Source organism: Hippopotamus amphibius, chromosome 2, assembly GCF_030028045.1.
Source record: "Hippopotamus amphibius kiboko isolate mHipAmp2 chromosome 2, mHipAmp2.hap2, whole genome shotgun sequence".
In the NCBI taxonomy this organism is placed as follows: Eukaryota; Metazoa; Chordata; class Mammalia; order Artiodactyla; family Hippopotamidae; genus Hippopotamus; species Hippopotamus amphibius.
Window position 1 is genome coordinate 38,603,526 of NC_080187.1, and position 11,029 is coordinate 38,614,554.

The 11,029-nt window shown below is 50.2% G+C and overlaps 1 protein-coding gene across 12 annotated transcripts; it reads left to right on the plus strand.

The window, feature by feature from the left end:
• The first annotated feature begins 2,553 nt into the window (after positions 1-2,553).
• On the plus strand, positions 2,554-9,850 carry PIGO (phosphatidylinositol glycan anchor biosynthesis class O). 12 transcript variants are annotated; one of them, XM_057724840.1, is made up of 12 exons: positions 2,558-2,595; positions 3,057-3,201; positions 3,368-3,879; positions 4,484-4,627; positions 4,817-4,940; positions 5,255-5,426; positions 5,619-5,798; positions 6,039-7,563; positions 8,124-8,327; positions 8,530-8,744; positions 9,354-9,424; positions 9,578-9,850. In XM_057724840.1, exons 2-12 carry the CDS (start codon positions 3,164-3,166, stop codon positions 9,837-9,839), a joined length of 3,447 nt encoding a protein of 1,148 aa, XP_057580823.1. In that variant the 5' UTR covers positions 2,558-2,595; positions 3,057-3,163; the 3' UTR covers positions 9,840-9,850. The 12 variants fall into 12 exon arrangements, 10 of the variants coding, with proteins under 10 accessions (XP_057580825.1, XP_057580823.1, XP_057580826.1 ...); XR_009051582.1 differs by lacking the exon at positions 2,558-2,595 and adding an exon at positions 9,078-9,182 and having other exon boundaries at positions 2,606-3,201; positions 9,578-9,644; XM_057724842.1 differs by lacking the exon at positions 3,057-3,201 and having other exon boundaries at positions 2,554-2,595.
• Positions 9,851-11,029: the final 1,179 nt, after the last annotated feature.

Below are 11,029 nucleotides of genomic sequence, written 5' to 3' on the forward strand. Positions count from 1 at the left end.
ATGCAAAGGCCCATGGCTCCAGAAAAGTTAGAATATTCAGAGTTTGCTGTGGCTGAAGGGTGGGGTATTAAGGAATGTGACTATATGGCAAGGGCCAAATCTCAGGGAGATAGGGTCCTGAAAGAGTTTGGACCTTATCCAGGGAGGGGGGGGCATGAAGGGTTTTTTTCCCCTTTCCATTAAGAATTTTAAGAAAATTAAGGTAATCACATTAGTGTTTTAGATAGAGCTGTCCTGCTGTGATGTCAGAGGATTTGAAAGTGGGATAGGAGGCTGGAAGAACAGTAAGAAGTCTACCTCAGTGATCCTGGAGAAGGTGGTGAGGCCTGAATAGAGCTAAGGGGCTTTGGGGATGAAGGTGGAGGGATATTTCAACATATTTCTCAGAATTTATTCATTTATCCATTTAATAACTGTTTACTCAATCCCAACCATATGCCAGGCACTGAGGATATAGTAATAAAGAAAAAATTCCCCACTCTCAGTGAGCTTCCACTCTATTTGGCAGAGACAGATCATTAATAAGATATATAATATTTCAGATGTTGATGAGTTGTACTACAGAGGAAATTAAAGAAGGAAGGAGATGGGGAACTTGAGTGGAGGTGGGTGTAACCTCAAGTAGAGGGCTGCAAGAAGCCTCACTGATGGTACATTGAAGCTTAGATATGGAGATGAGAAGGGGAAGGCCCGTTCGGGTATCTGGGAGTAAAGCTGACAGGAGATTGCAAATGCGAAGGTCCTGAGGCAGAGCATGGCTGCCTGCTACCTGGAAGAGCAAAGGAACTACCGTGGATGGAACAGAGTTAAGGAAACAAAGAAGTGGCAGCTAGATGAATCAGAGAAGGAAGTGGGGAGCTGGTGTGTAGATTTGTAGGACCACTACAAGAATTTGGGCTTTACTCTGAAATGAGAAACCACTGGAGAGGTTTTTTGTTTTAAATGGTAGCTTTTCTGAGATATAATTCACATACAATGCAATTCACCTGCTTAAAGTGTAAATTCAATAATTTGTAGTGTAGTCACAGAACTGGGCAACCATCACAATTTAGAGCATTTTCACCACTGCTCCCCATCCCCACCCCGCCATAAAACCCCTGTACCCATTAGTAATCACTCCTCTCTCCCCTTAGGCCTAGACAACCACTAGTTTACTTTCTGTATCTGTAGATTTACATATTCATGTGAATGGAATAACGTGCTATTTTATAATTGGCTTGTTTTGGCTTGTTTTTAAGATTCATTCATGCTACATGCCACTTGTATTTCATCCCTTTTTTTATTGGCCAAACAATATTCTATCATATAGATATAGCATATTCTGTTCATCTATTCATCAGTGAAGGCTATTTGGGTTGTTTCCACCTTTTGGCAATTATGATAATGTTGCTATGAACCTTCATGTGCGAGTTTTTGTGTGGCCACGTTTTTCATTTCTCTTGGGTACATACCTACGAGTGGAATTGCTGGGTCATGTGCTAACTCTACGTTTAAGCTTTTGAAAAACTGCCAGACTTCTTTTCAAAAGCTGCTGCACCATTTTACAATTCCAACAGCAGTTTATGAGGGTTCACATTTCTTCACACCGAAACCAATACTTGTTATTTATCTTTTTTATTATAGCTATCCTCCTGGGTTTGTAGTGGTATCTCCAGCATTTCCCTGATGGCTAATAATGTTGAGCATCTTCTCAAGTGTTAATTGGTGACTCCTATATCTTCTTTGGAGAAATGTCTATTCAGATCCTTTGCCCATTAAAAAAAATTTGTGGGGGGGGGGGGGCTTCCCTGGTGGTACAATGGTTAAGAATCTGCCTGCCAATGTAGAGGACACGGGTTCAATCCATGGTCTGGGAAGATCCCACATGCCACAGAGCAACTAAGCTAGTGCACCACAACTACTGAAGCCTGCGCGCCTAGAGCCCAGTGCTCTGCAACAAGAGAAGCCACTGCACTGGAAAGCCCATGCACCGCAACAAAGAGTAGCCCCTGCTCGCCACAACTAGAGAAAGCCCACACACACCAACGAAGACCCAATGCAGCCAAAATTAAAATATACAAAATAAAAAATAAAAAGTTCTTAGGAGTATTTAAAAAAATTTTTTAAGTATAGTTGATTTACAATGTTGTGCCTCTTTGCCCATTTTTGAATTGGATTTTTATTACTGAGTTGTAAGATTCCTTGAAAGACTTGGAAAGGATGAGTAATAAAATCTATCAGTTGGAATCAGCTTGGAAGAAAGGGGGAAATAAATATTATCCCTATTTTACAAATGAGGTAATGCCCAATAATGACAGTGAGTGGCAGAGCTAGGATTCAAGCTAAGTTTGGTTTCAGAAGCCTAGATCTTAGTCTTAACCAAGAATGGACAGTGGCTCCCTGAATCCTCCTAGCTTAGAGGCTTGCCCCCAAATCTAAGTTACTATAATTTCCCATCAAACTCCATTTCTGGCCAGCCCTGCGTTCCTTGCCGAACTTCCTCGGAGGCGCCAGCAGATGGCAATGGGGACCCTCGCGGGTCGCTCTATCCAGCGCACGCGCCTCTGTGGTGCCAGGCCGCAGGCGCCGCCGCTGCACTTCCGGGCGCCATTCAAGGTGAGCCAGGGTCTCCCAAGACCTCCTTACGCTCGGTTTTCCCCGAAGTGAGGGACCCTCCTACCCTACTCAGAGCTCGCAGTCTAGCGGGCCCAGTGCCCAGGTCAGGGTGCCCAGCCCGAGGCCGGATAGCCATCTGAGGAGGCAGAGCCCTGCCGACGTCTGGGTCCCAGCGAGGCCCAGCTGCCCCAAGACCTCGGCGCCTCTGCCCTGCTGTGCCGGGGAGGTCGCGCTTCTGGTCTCCTGGCGATCTTGGCTCTCCGGAAACGGAGTAGGACTCCTTCCCTTCGTCCCCTGGGTCCCCGCCAGGCGGCGCCATCAGCCTGGCCGGGATTCTGCGGCTGCGAGCCCTGGCCCACTCCAGGGGTGTTGAAATTGGCGAGAGAGGAGAAACGGGCTGTCAGAAAGCAGTCTACCACTTGGAATAACTTTTCCTCGTGGACTGTGTTTTCCATCATTAGGATCTCCTGGAGTACAAATTCCTATGCTCCACCCCCGATCGTCCTGATTCAGGGGAATCTGTGGTGGCGCCTGGAAATCAGCATTTTAAAGCAGCTGCTCCACGTTGATGCCCGTAGTCTGCGCACCTCGCCTTCAGAAACTCTGGTATAACTGGTGGAGAGGAACATTGCATTGGGTTGGCTATGGGACTGTTTATCTTCAGAAAGGCTTCCAAGAGGAAGTGGTTCTAGCTGGGCTTTGTACTGAGAGACTAGAATATCTGCTGGTTCTTTGCCTCACAGTTATGAATTCCCTCCCCCACCTCCACCAGGATGCAGAAGACCTCAGTGCTGCTCTTCCTGGCCTGGGTGAGCTTCCTCTTCTACGCCGGCATTGCTCTCTTCACCAGTGGCTTCCTGCTCACCCGTTTGGAGCTCACCAACCATAGCAGCTGCCAAGAGCCCCCAGGCCCTGGGTCCCTGCCATGGGGGCGCCGAGGGGAGCCCGGGGCCTGCTGGATGGCTTCCCGATTCTCCCGACTTGTGTTGGTGCTGATAGACGCTCTGCGATTTGACTTTGCCCAGCCCCAGCTCTCACGTGTTTCTGGGGAGCCTCCTGTCTCCCTGCCCTTCCTGGGCAAACTGGGCTCCTTGCAGAGGATCCTGGAAATTCAGCCCCACCATGCCAGGCTCTACCAATCCAAGGCTGACCCCCCGACCACCACCATGCAGCGCCTCAAGGCTCTCACCACTGGCTCACTGCCTACCTTTATTGATGCTGGCAGTAATTTTGCCAGTTACGCCATAGCGGAAGACAATCTCGTTAAGCAGCTTACTAGTACAGGTTAGTCGGGCCTCTTTGGAGGCCAGGAGTACCTTGGCAAATTTCTTTAGAACTCAGAGAGCCAGAACTTTGGGTGCCCAGCTGCGTGCTTGACTAGGAGTACAGGAAGGAAAAAGACCACAGCCCTGCATGCAGGGAGCTCAGGTCTGGGCTATGTCCTTCTGGAGTTTCTAATCTGCATGTGGTATTGGTTTTACTTTTGGGGAGCTCTCAGTAAAGGGGCAGGGGAGAGATGAAGAGAAGATGTGAGTCTGGTGTCCTCACAAGCATGGAGAAGAGAGTGGAGAGTCCAGGCTCTGTCTATTCACTGACTGGGAGAAAGCAAGATGTACCCAGGAAGAACAGAGCAGCAGAGATAGTCAGGGGCTGAGGACTAGCAGAGTTTTTTACAGGAATAAGGAGTAAGAGGTCTGAGTGGAGTATAGTTATCAGGGAAAGCTTCCTGGCAGAAAACTTTAGGCCTTGAAGGATAAAGAGTTGTTGGATGGAACTGCTGTGCCTTAGAGTATATGGTTGGGATTTCCGATAGATCTTTAAAAGGCCTCTCCTCTTCCCCATCCCCTGACTCCTGCTCAGGCTGTGACCCACTCTCATGTCCCTGCAGGAAGGCGTGTGGTCTTCATGGGAGATGAAACCTGGAACGATCTTTTTCCTGGAGCTTTCTCCCGAGCTTTGTTTTTCCCATCCTTCAATGTCAGAGACCTACACACAGTGGACAATGGCATCCTGGAACACCTCTACCCAACCAGTGAGCATGGGGCCAGAGGCAGGCCTGACTAAGACTGGGAGCTGGGGAGGGCTGCGTCAGTCCCCAGATTCTGAACCTCCCATGGGTGCAATGGCCTGGGCTTGTATCCCTGAACATAGGAGCATCAGAGCCTGGCTGGGGTTGAGGAGTGGGCCTTAGTGCCCTGTGCTCAGGTTCTCTCCTTCACAGTGGACAGTGGTGAATGGGATGTGCTGATTACTCACTTCCTGGGTGTGGATCACTGTGGCCACAAGCATGGCCCTCACCATCCTGAAATGGCCAAGAAACTTAGCCAAATGGACCAGGTGATCCAGTGAGTGTGGGATATTGGCTGGGGGAGTGGGTTTGTGTCTGAGAATCTCATGAGATATGGTCCCAAGAGAAAAAAATCCTTATTTGGAACCTCTTTCTTGGCTGAATTCTGTCTTCTCTAGGCCTTTTTCTGAAGCTAGGGGCTTCATTCATTTTGAGTAACTCAGTGTGTAGTTTTGAGCAGTAGGGTTAAGACTGAAGAGGTGTTTTTCTGCCAGACGTCTAGGCCCTACTAGTGGAAGTTATGGCTGGGGGTGAATGGGCCCCTGAGAAAAATCTTTATCCCTACCTCCTGACACATTTTTTGGCCCCCAGGGGACTTGTGGAGCGTCTGGAGAATGACACACTGCTGGTTGTGACTGGGGACCATGGGATGACCACGAGTGGGAACCATGGAGGGGACAGTGAGCTGGAGACCTCAGCTGCACTTTTTCTGTATAGTCCCACGGCCCTCTTCCCCAGCACCCCACCAGAGGTGAGGCCTGAGGTATGCTTTGTGTGGTTTTCCGCTATTCAGTCCACATCATGATCCTAGCATCCTTGTGGATCCCTTCATTTTAAGCCCCCAAATTCATAACCCTGGGCATCCCCCATTCTTATTTCCTACCTAGGCTCCTGTGTCTTCCATCCCAAACACTGATCTCAGCTCTTTGGTGAGACCCCTGTCCTTGTTCTCTAGGAGCCAGAGGTAATTCCTCAAATCAACCTTGTGCCTACGCTGGCCCTGCTGTTGGGCCTGCCTATCCCATTTGGGAACATCGGGGAGGTGATAGCTGAGGTATTCTCAGAGGTGGAAGACTCCCAGCCTCACTCCTCTGCTCTGGCCCAAGCCTCAGCTCTCCATCTCAATGCCCAGCAGGTAGGTAATGGGCTGGGCTTCCATGTGACAGAGTTAGGCTGAGCATGGGAGAAGCATAAAGACCCACTCCTTGTTCAGTCTTAGTCCTACGTTCCGTAGCCATGTCCTCCCTCTCCCCCTGTTCTGGACAGAGTTTGGGTCCCTGATTTCCAGGTACCCTCTTTGGTAATAGCTATCCTTGCCTGTGTCCCAATTTAAGTCTTTGAGCTTTTTCCCTTGGCCTCTGATCTTTTCTGCCAGGTGTCCCGATTTCTTCACACCTACTCAGCTGTTGCTCAGGACCTCCAAGTTAAGGAGCTTCGTCGACTGCAGAACCTCTTCTCCAAGGCTTCTGCTGACTACCAGCGGCTTCTGCAGAGCCCCCAGGGGGCTGAGGCGGCACTCCAGACTGTGATTACTGAGCTGCAGCAGTTCCTGCGGGGAGTTCGGGCCATGTGCATTGAGTCTTGGGCTCGTTTTTCTCTGGTCCGCATGGCAGGGGGCGCTGCTCTCTTGGCTGCTGCCTGCTTTCTTTGCCTGTTGGTGTCCCATTGGGCAACATCCCCGGGCTTCTATTTCCACCCTCTCCTAACAGCCATGGCCTGGGGTCTGACTGGGGCTGTAGTGTGTGCTGGACTCCTGGCAGCTGCTGGGCTGAAGCTGGATTCAGTGGTTCTAGGGGCTGTGGCTGCAGTGGGCTCACTCCTGCCTTTTCTGTGGAAAGCCTGGGCTGGCTGGGGAGCTAAGAGGCCCCTGGTAGCCCTGCTTCCCATGCCTGGGCCTGTCCTGTTACTCTTGCTCATTCGTTTTGCTGGTTTCTTCTCTGATAGCTTTGTTATAGCCGAGGCCAGGGCTGCCGCCTTCCTCTTGATCTCACTCGTCTTGTTCCTGGTTGCCCGGCTTCACTGGGAGGGCAAGCTGCTGCCACCTAAGCTACTCACAATACCTCGCCTTGGCTTTTTGACCCCAACAGGCCCCCCACGTCACAATGGCATGCATGCCCTGGGGCTTGGAGTTGGGTTGCTTTTATGTATAAGGCTTGCTGGGCTTTTTCATCGCTGCCCAGAAGAGACACCTGCTTGCAGCTCCTCTCCCTGGCTGCGTCCCCTGGCATCCATGGTGGGTGGTCGAGCCAAGAATTTGTGGTATGGAGCTTGTGTGGGGGCTCTGGTGGCCCTGTTAGTCGCTGTGCGCCTGTGGCTTCGCCACTATGGTAATCTCAAGAGCCCTGAGCCCCCTGTGCTCTTTGTGCGCTGGGGGCTGCCGCTAATGGGACTAGGCACCTCTGCCTACTGGGCATTGGCATCAGGGGCAGATGAAGCACCCCCACGCCTCCGGGCCCTGGTCGCTGGGGCATCCGTTATGTTACCTAGGGCTGTGGCAGGGTTGGCCGCTTCAGGGCTCATGCTGCTGCTCTGGAGGCCTGTGACGGTGCTGGTGAAAGCTGCGACGGGAGCTCCCAGGACCAGGACTGTCCTCACTCCCTTCTCAGGCCCCCCCACTTCTCAGGCTGACCTGGATTATGTGGTTCCTCAAATCTACCGACATATGCAGGAGGAGTTCCGGGGCCGGCTAGAGAGGACCAGATCTCAGGGCCCCCTGACGGTGGCTGCCTATCAGTTGGGGAGCGTCTACTCAGCGGCTATGGTCATGGCCCTCACCTTCTTGGCCTTCCCACTTCTGCTATTGCATGCAGAGCGCATTAGCCTTGTGTTCCTGCTTCTGTTTCTGCAGAGCTTCCTTCTCCTGCATCTGCTTGCTGCTGGGATACCCATCACCACCCCTGGTAAATACATATCTCAGCCCTGATTCATCCAAGGACAGTAGTGATGTGAATTCTGCCCCTCTTATTTTCAGGGAGGTTTTGCTCCTCGGGTTCTTCGCCTTGACACAGGGTCTCACGCCTCAGTAGTTGAGAGGGTCTTCCCGATGTCCTCTCTCTTATCTGCTATAGCCAAACTGATTCCTCCCGTTGGCTTTCAGAGCCAGCAGGGTTCATGGAGGAAGGAGAAAAACAGTACTCCAAGACTCAGTTCTTATATGGAAATGCTCTGTCCTCATGAGCGCATTTCCTGGTTTTCCAGTGATGAGAATGGTGAATTATGAGTATATAACGTCATAGTGAGCTGTGTGTATGTGAGAGAAAGAGGTTGACCACAGATTAGAGCAATGGGGCTTTGTGCTATGGAGGGAATTAGAATAACAGAGTGTTGACTATTAGAAGGTTGGGCATGTGCATGTATAAGACACTTAGCACTGAGGGAGTAGGTGTATATAATCTTGGAGCAGTGGGCTGTGGGTTAGGATGTGGGATGTGACTGTAAAGAGGCATCTCTCTTCCCCCAGGTCCTTTTACTGTGCCTTGGCAGGCAGTCTCTGCTTGGGCCTTCATGGCCACACAGACCTTCTATTCCACGGGCCACCAGCCTGTCTTTCCAGCTATCCATTGGCATGCAGCCTTCGTGGGAGTCCCAGAGGATCGTGCCTTTACCTGGCTATCTGCTTTGCTGGTGGGAACCAACACCTTTGCCTCCCATATCCTCTTTGCAGGTACCTCCTCATTCCTCCCTTGCTTCATGGAAGGAAAGGAAAGGAAACCCCTGGATTTGAGTGGGGAAGTGTGATTTTGTTAGATCTTTGGCACCCCTTGGCCTACGCTAATTGGAGGCTGAGCCAACTAGGGTAGTGGGGGCCGGGGTGGCCTGGTCCCTGGGTCCTCCATTGATTCTAGCCCTGCCTTCCTCTGAGGCAGTAGGTTGCCCATTGCTCCTGCTCTGGCCCTTTCTGTGTGAGAGTCAAGGGCCCCGGAAGAGGCGGCAGTCCCCAGGGAATGAAGCTGAGGCCAGAGTCAGGCCTGAGGAGGAGGCGGAGCCACTGATGGAGATGCGGCTCCGGGATGCGCCTCACCACTTCCATGCAGCGTTGCTGCAGCTGGGCCTCAAGTACCTCTTTGTCCTTGGTATTCAGGTGGGTGCAGGGGAGAGATCATGGAATTGGTGGTCTTTTCTCATGGGTGTATATCACATTCTTCCACATTTTGCCAAAACCCTAGGAGAGAGCCTTTATTGAGGTATAGATAAGTGAAGTGATTGCCCCCAGGCCAGTGGCCTCAAATGGCAGTATTAAGACTTGAATCTGGGTCTCCTTCATCCTAGTCTTGGATTGTTTTTTCTCTGCAAGCTAGATCTGGACCTTATGGTTGCATTTGGGGATGATTCCATTAGTAGACAGACTGGAAAAGCTGAGGTGATGACCAGGATTCTTTCCCAAGCTGTGATCATTGATCTTCCTTTCCTTCAGAGGCAGAAGGTGTGACTGTGACATTCCTTCCACCCTGGCAGACAGAGCCTGAGCGTCAGCAGCACAGATGAATAGTGCTTGCCCAAGGTCACACTGCAAATCATGGTAGGGCCAGGAAAAAAATTAGGTCTCCTAACTCCTAGCCCAGGGTTTTTTCCATTGACGTGCACTACTTTCCTTCCCCTTCCATTCTTCACAGGGGCCTGCAGCAACTTTGTACTGACCTGCTTCCTGCTTCCCTTCCCAAATAGCTTGACCCCTCCTCTCTTCCCTTAGATTCTGGCCTGTGCCTTGGCAGCCTTCATCCTCCGCAGGCATCTCATGGTCTGGAAGGTGTTTGCCCCCAAGTGAGTGGATTTGCTTGAGAAGTATTGGTGTAGGGGAGGGTGAAGCTTGGAGCAAACACTGAACATCCAGAGTGGACACAGTTTTGCCTCAGCAGGGAAAAGGCCCTAGATCTACTGTCTGTGTCCTTTGAGATTCTCCACCTTTCTTTGCAGGTTCATTTTTGAAGCCATGGGCTTCATTGTGAGCAGCGTGGGACTTTGCCTGGGCATAGCTTTGGTGATGCGAGTGGATGGTGCTGTGAGCTCCTGGTTCAGGCAGTTAGTTCTGGCCCAGCAGAGGGCTGGAGAACAATCTAGCCTGGCCTGTAAGGGTGCCGGATCATCTGCAAGAGAGACTCAGCCACACCTCTTACCACCATGCAGCCAGGACCTACTGGCATCTGGGACTTCATTATTTTATAATCCAAAATCATAGTGGAGCCTAATCCCTATGATTTTGCTTTGGATGCATCTGAGGGACTGAGGGGCTGTCTCCAAAGTGGAATAAAATAATAATATAAATATGTGTGTCTGAGGTGTGGGGGAGCCCCCACTGTCCTGTAGGGGATACCCGGAGGGTCAGTCTCCCCTTATCCAGGCACAGATGGGATTAGCCATCTTATGCAGACCTGGTTGCATCTGAGAACCTTTGGGAAGTGGTTGGAGTTGTCTGAATTCACTTCTTCCAGCTCTTCCCAGATCACTACCGTTATTCTGCCTGCCATTTTCCTTTGCAATAGAATATACTTTATTAAATTCTTTTGGCCGATAACAGATGGCTGAAAAGACAGGCCCAAGCATAATGGAGCATACAGACTTTCACTGCCATATGCTCCAGTAGTGCTATGTCTCCTCCTCAGCTGTGTCCTTTCACTTCAGAATACCCTTTGCCCTTCACTTCTGTGGAGGCCTCCCTGGTTTCCCAACCTATGCTGCCTTTTATCAGACCTACTTGCCCATCTAACACACCTTCTCCCACTGATTATTCCTGACTTGAAACCAAAACTGTATGAATCTAATGCTCTTCACACTTGTCTCCTGTGCCCTCCATCCACCTCACTACTCCTGTGTCATGTTGAAGTGCTGGCATGAAATCCTCATGGAAATGTCCATCAAAGGAATGGGGAAGAGGTTCTGAGAAGGGTCAGGATAGGGGTTTGAAGTTTGAGGGTGCCCAGGACAGGAAGAGAGGAGACCACTGAAAGAACAGATGTGGTATATGATTTGCAAATAATTTCTCCCACTTTGTGACTTTTCTTTGAATTTTCTTTTATGCCTTTTTTTATTGAGGTGTAATTGACATCTTTGAGTTTTCTTTTTTGCCCAGTTTTATTGAGATATAATTGACATACATCACTGGATAAGTGTAAGGTGTACAGCATAATAGTTTACATCTTTGAATTTTCTTGATGGTGCCTTTGTAGTATAATAATTTTTAATTTAAATGAAGTCCAATTTATCCACTTTTAGTTGAATTTATAGATTGCAAGGGTCTCCGTTTGTTTGTTTCTTCATTGCATACGAAACTCCAATTCTCCTGCCTCCATTTGTTGAAAGGATTGGGCAGGTACATTTGGGCAGCGCAGGCTGCACAAGCCACAGGGCTGCACTGCCAGCTAGTCGGAG

Excerpts from the sequence above, each read along its gene's own strand:
- PIGO (XM_057724840.1), top strand. The coding sequence starts at position 3,164 with ATGCCCGTAGTCTGCGCACCTCGCCTTCAGAAACTCTG. Across the intron at positions 7,564-8,123 it reads GATACCCATCACCACCCCTG|GTCCTTTTACTGTGCCTTGG; the intron begins GTAAATACATAT and ends CTCTTCCCCCAG. Across the intron at positions 8,745-9,353 it reads TCTTTGTCCTTGGTATTCAG|ATTCTGGCCTGTGCCTTGGC; the intron begins GTGGGTGCAGGG and ends CTCTTCCCTTAG.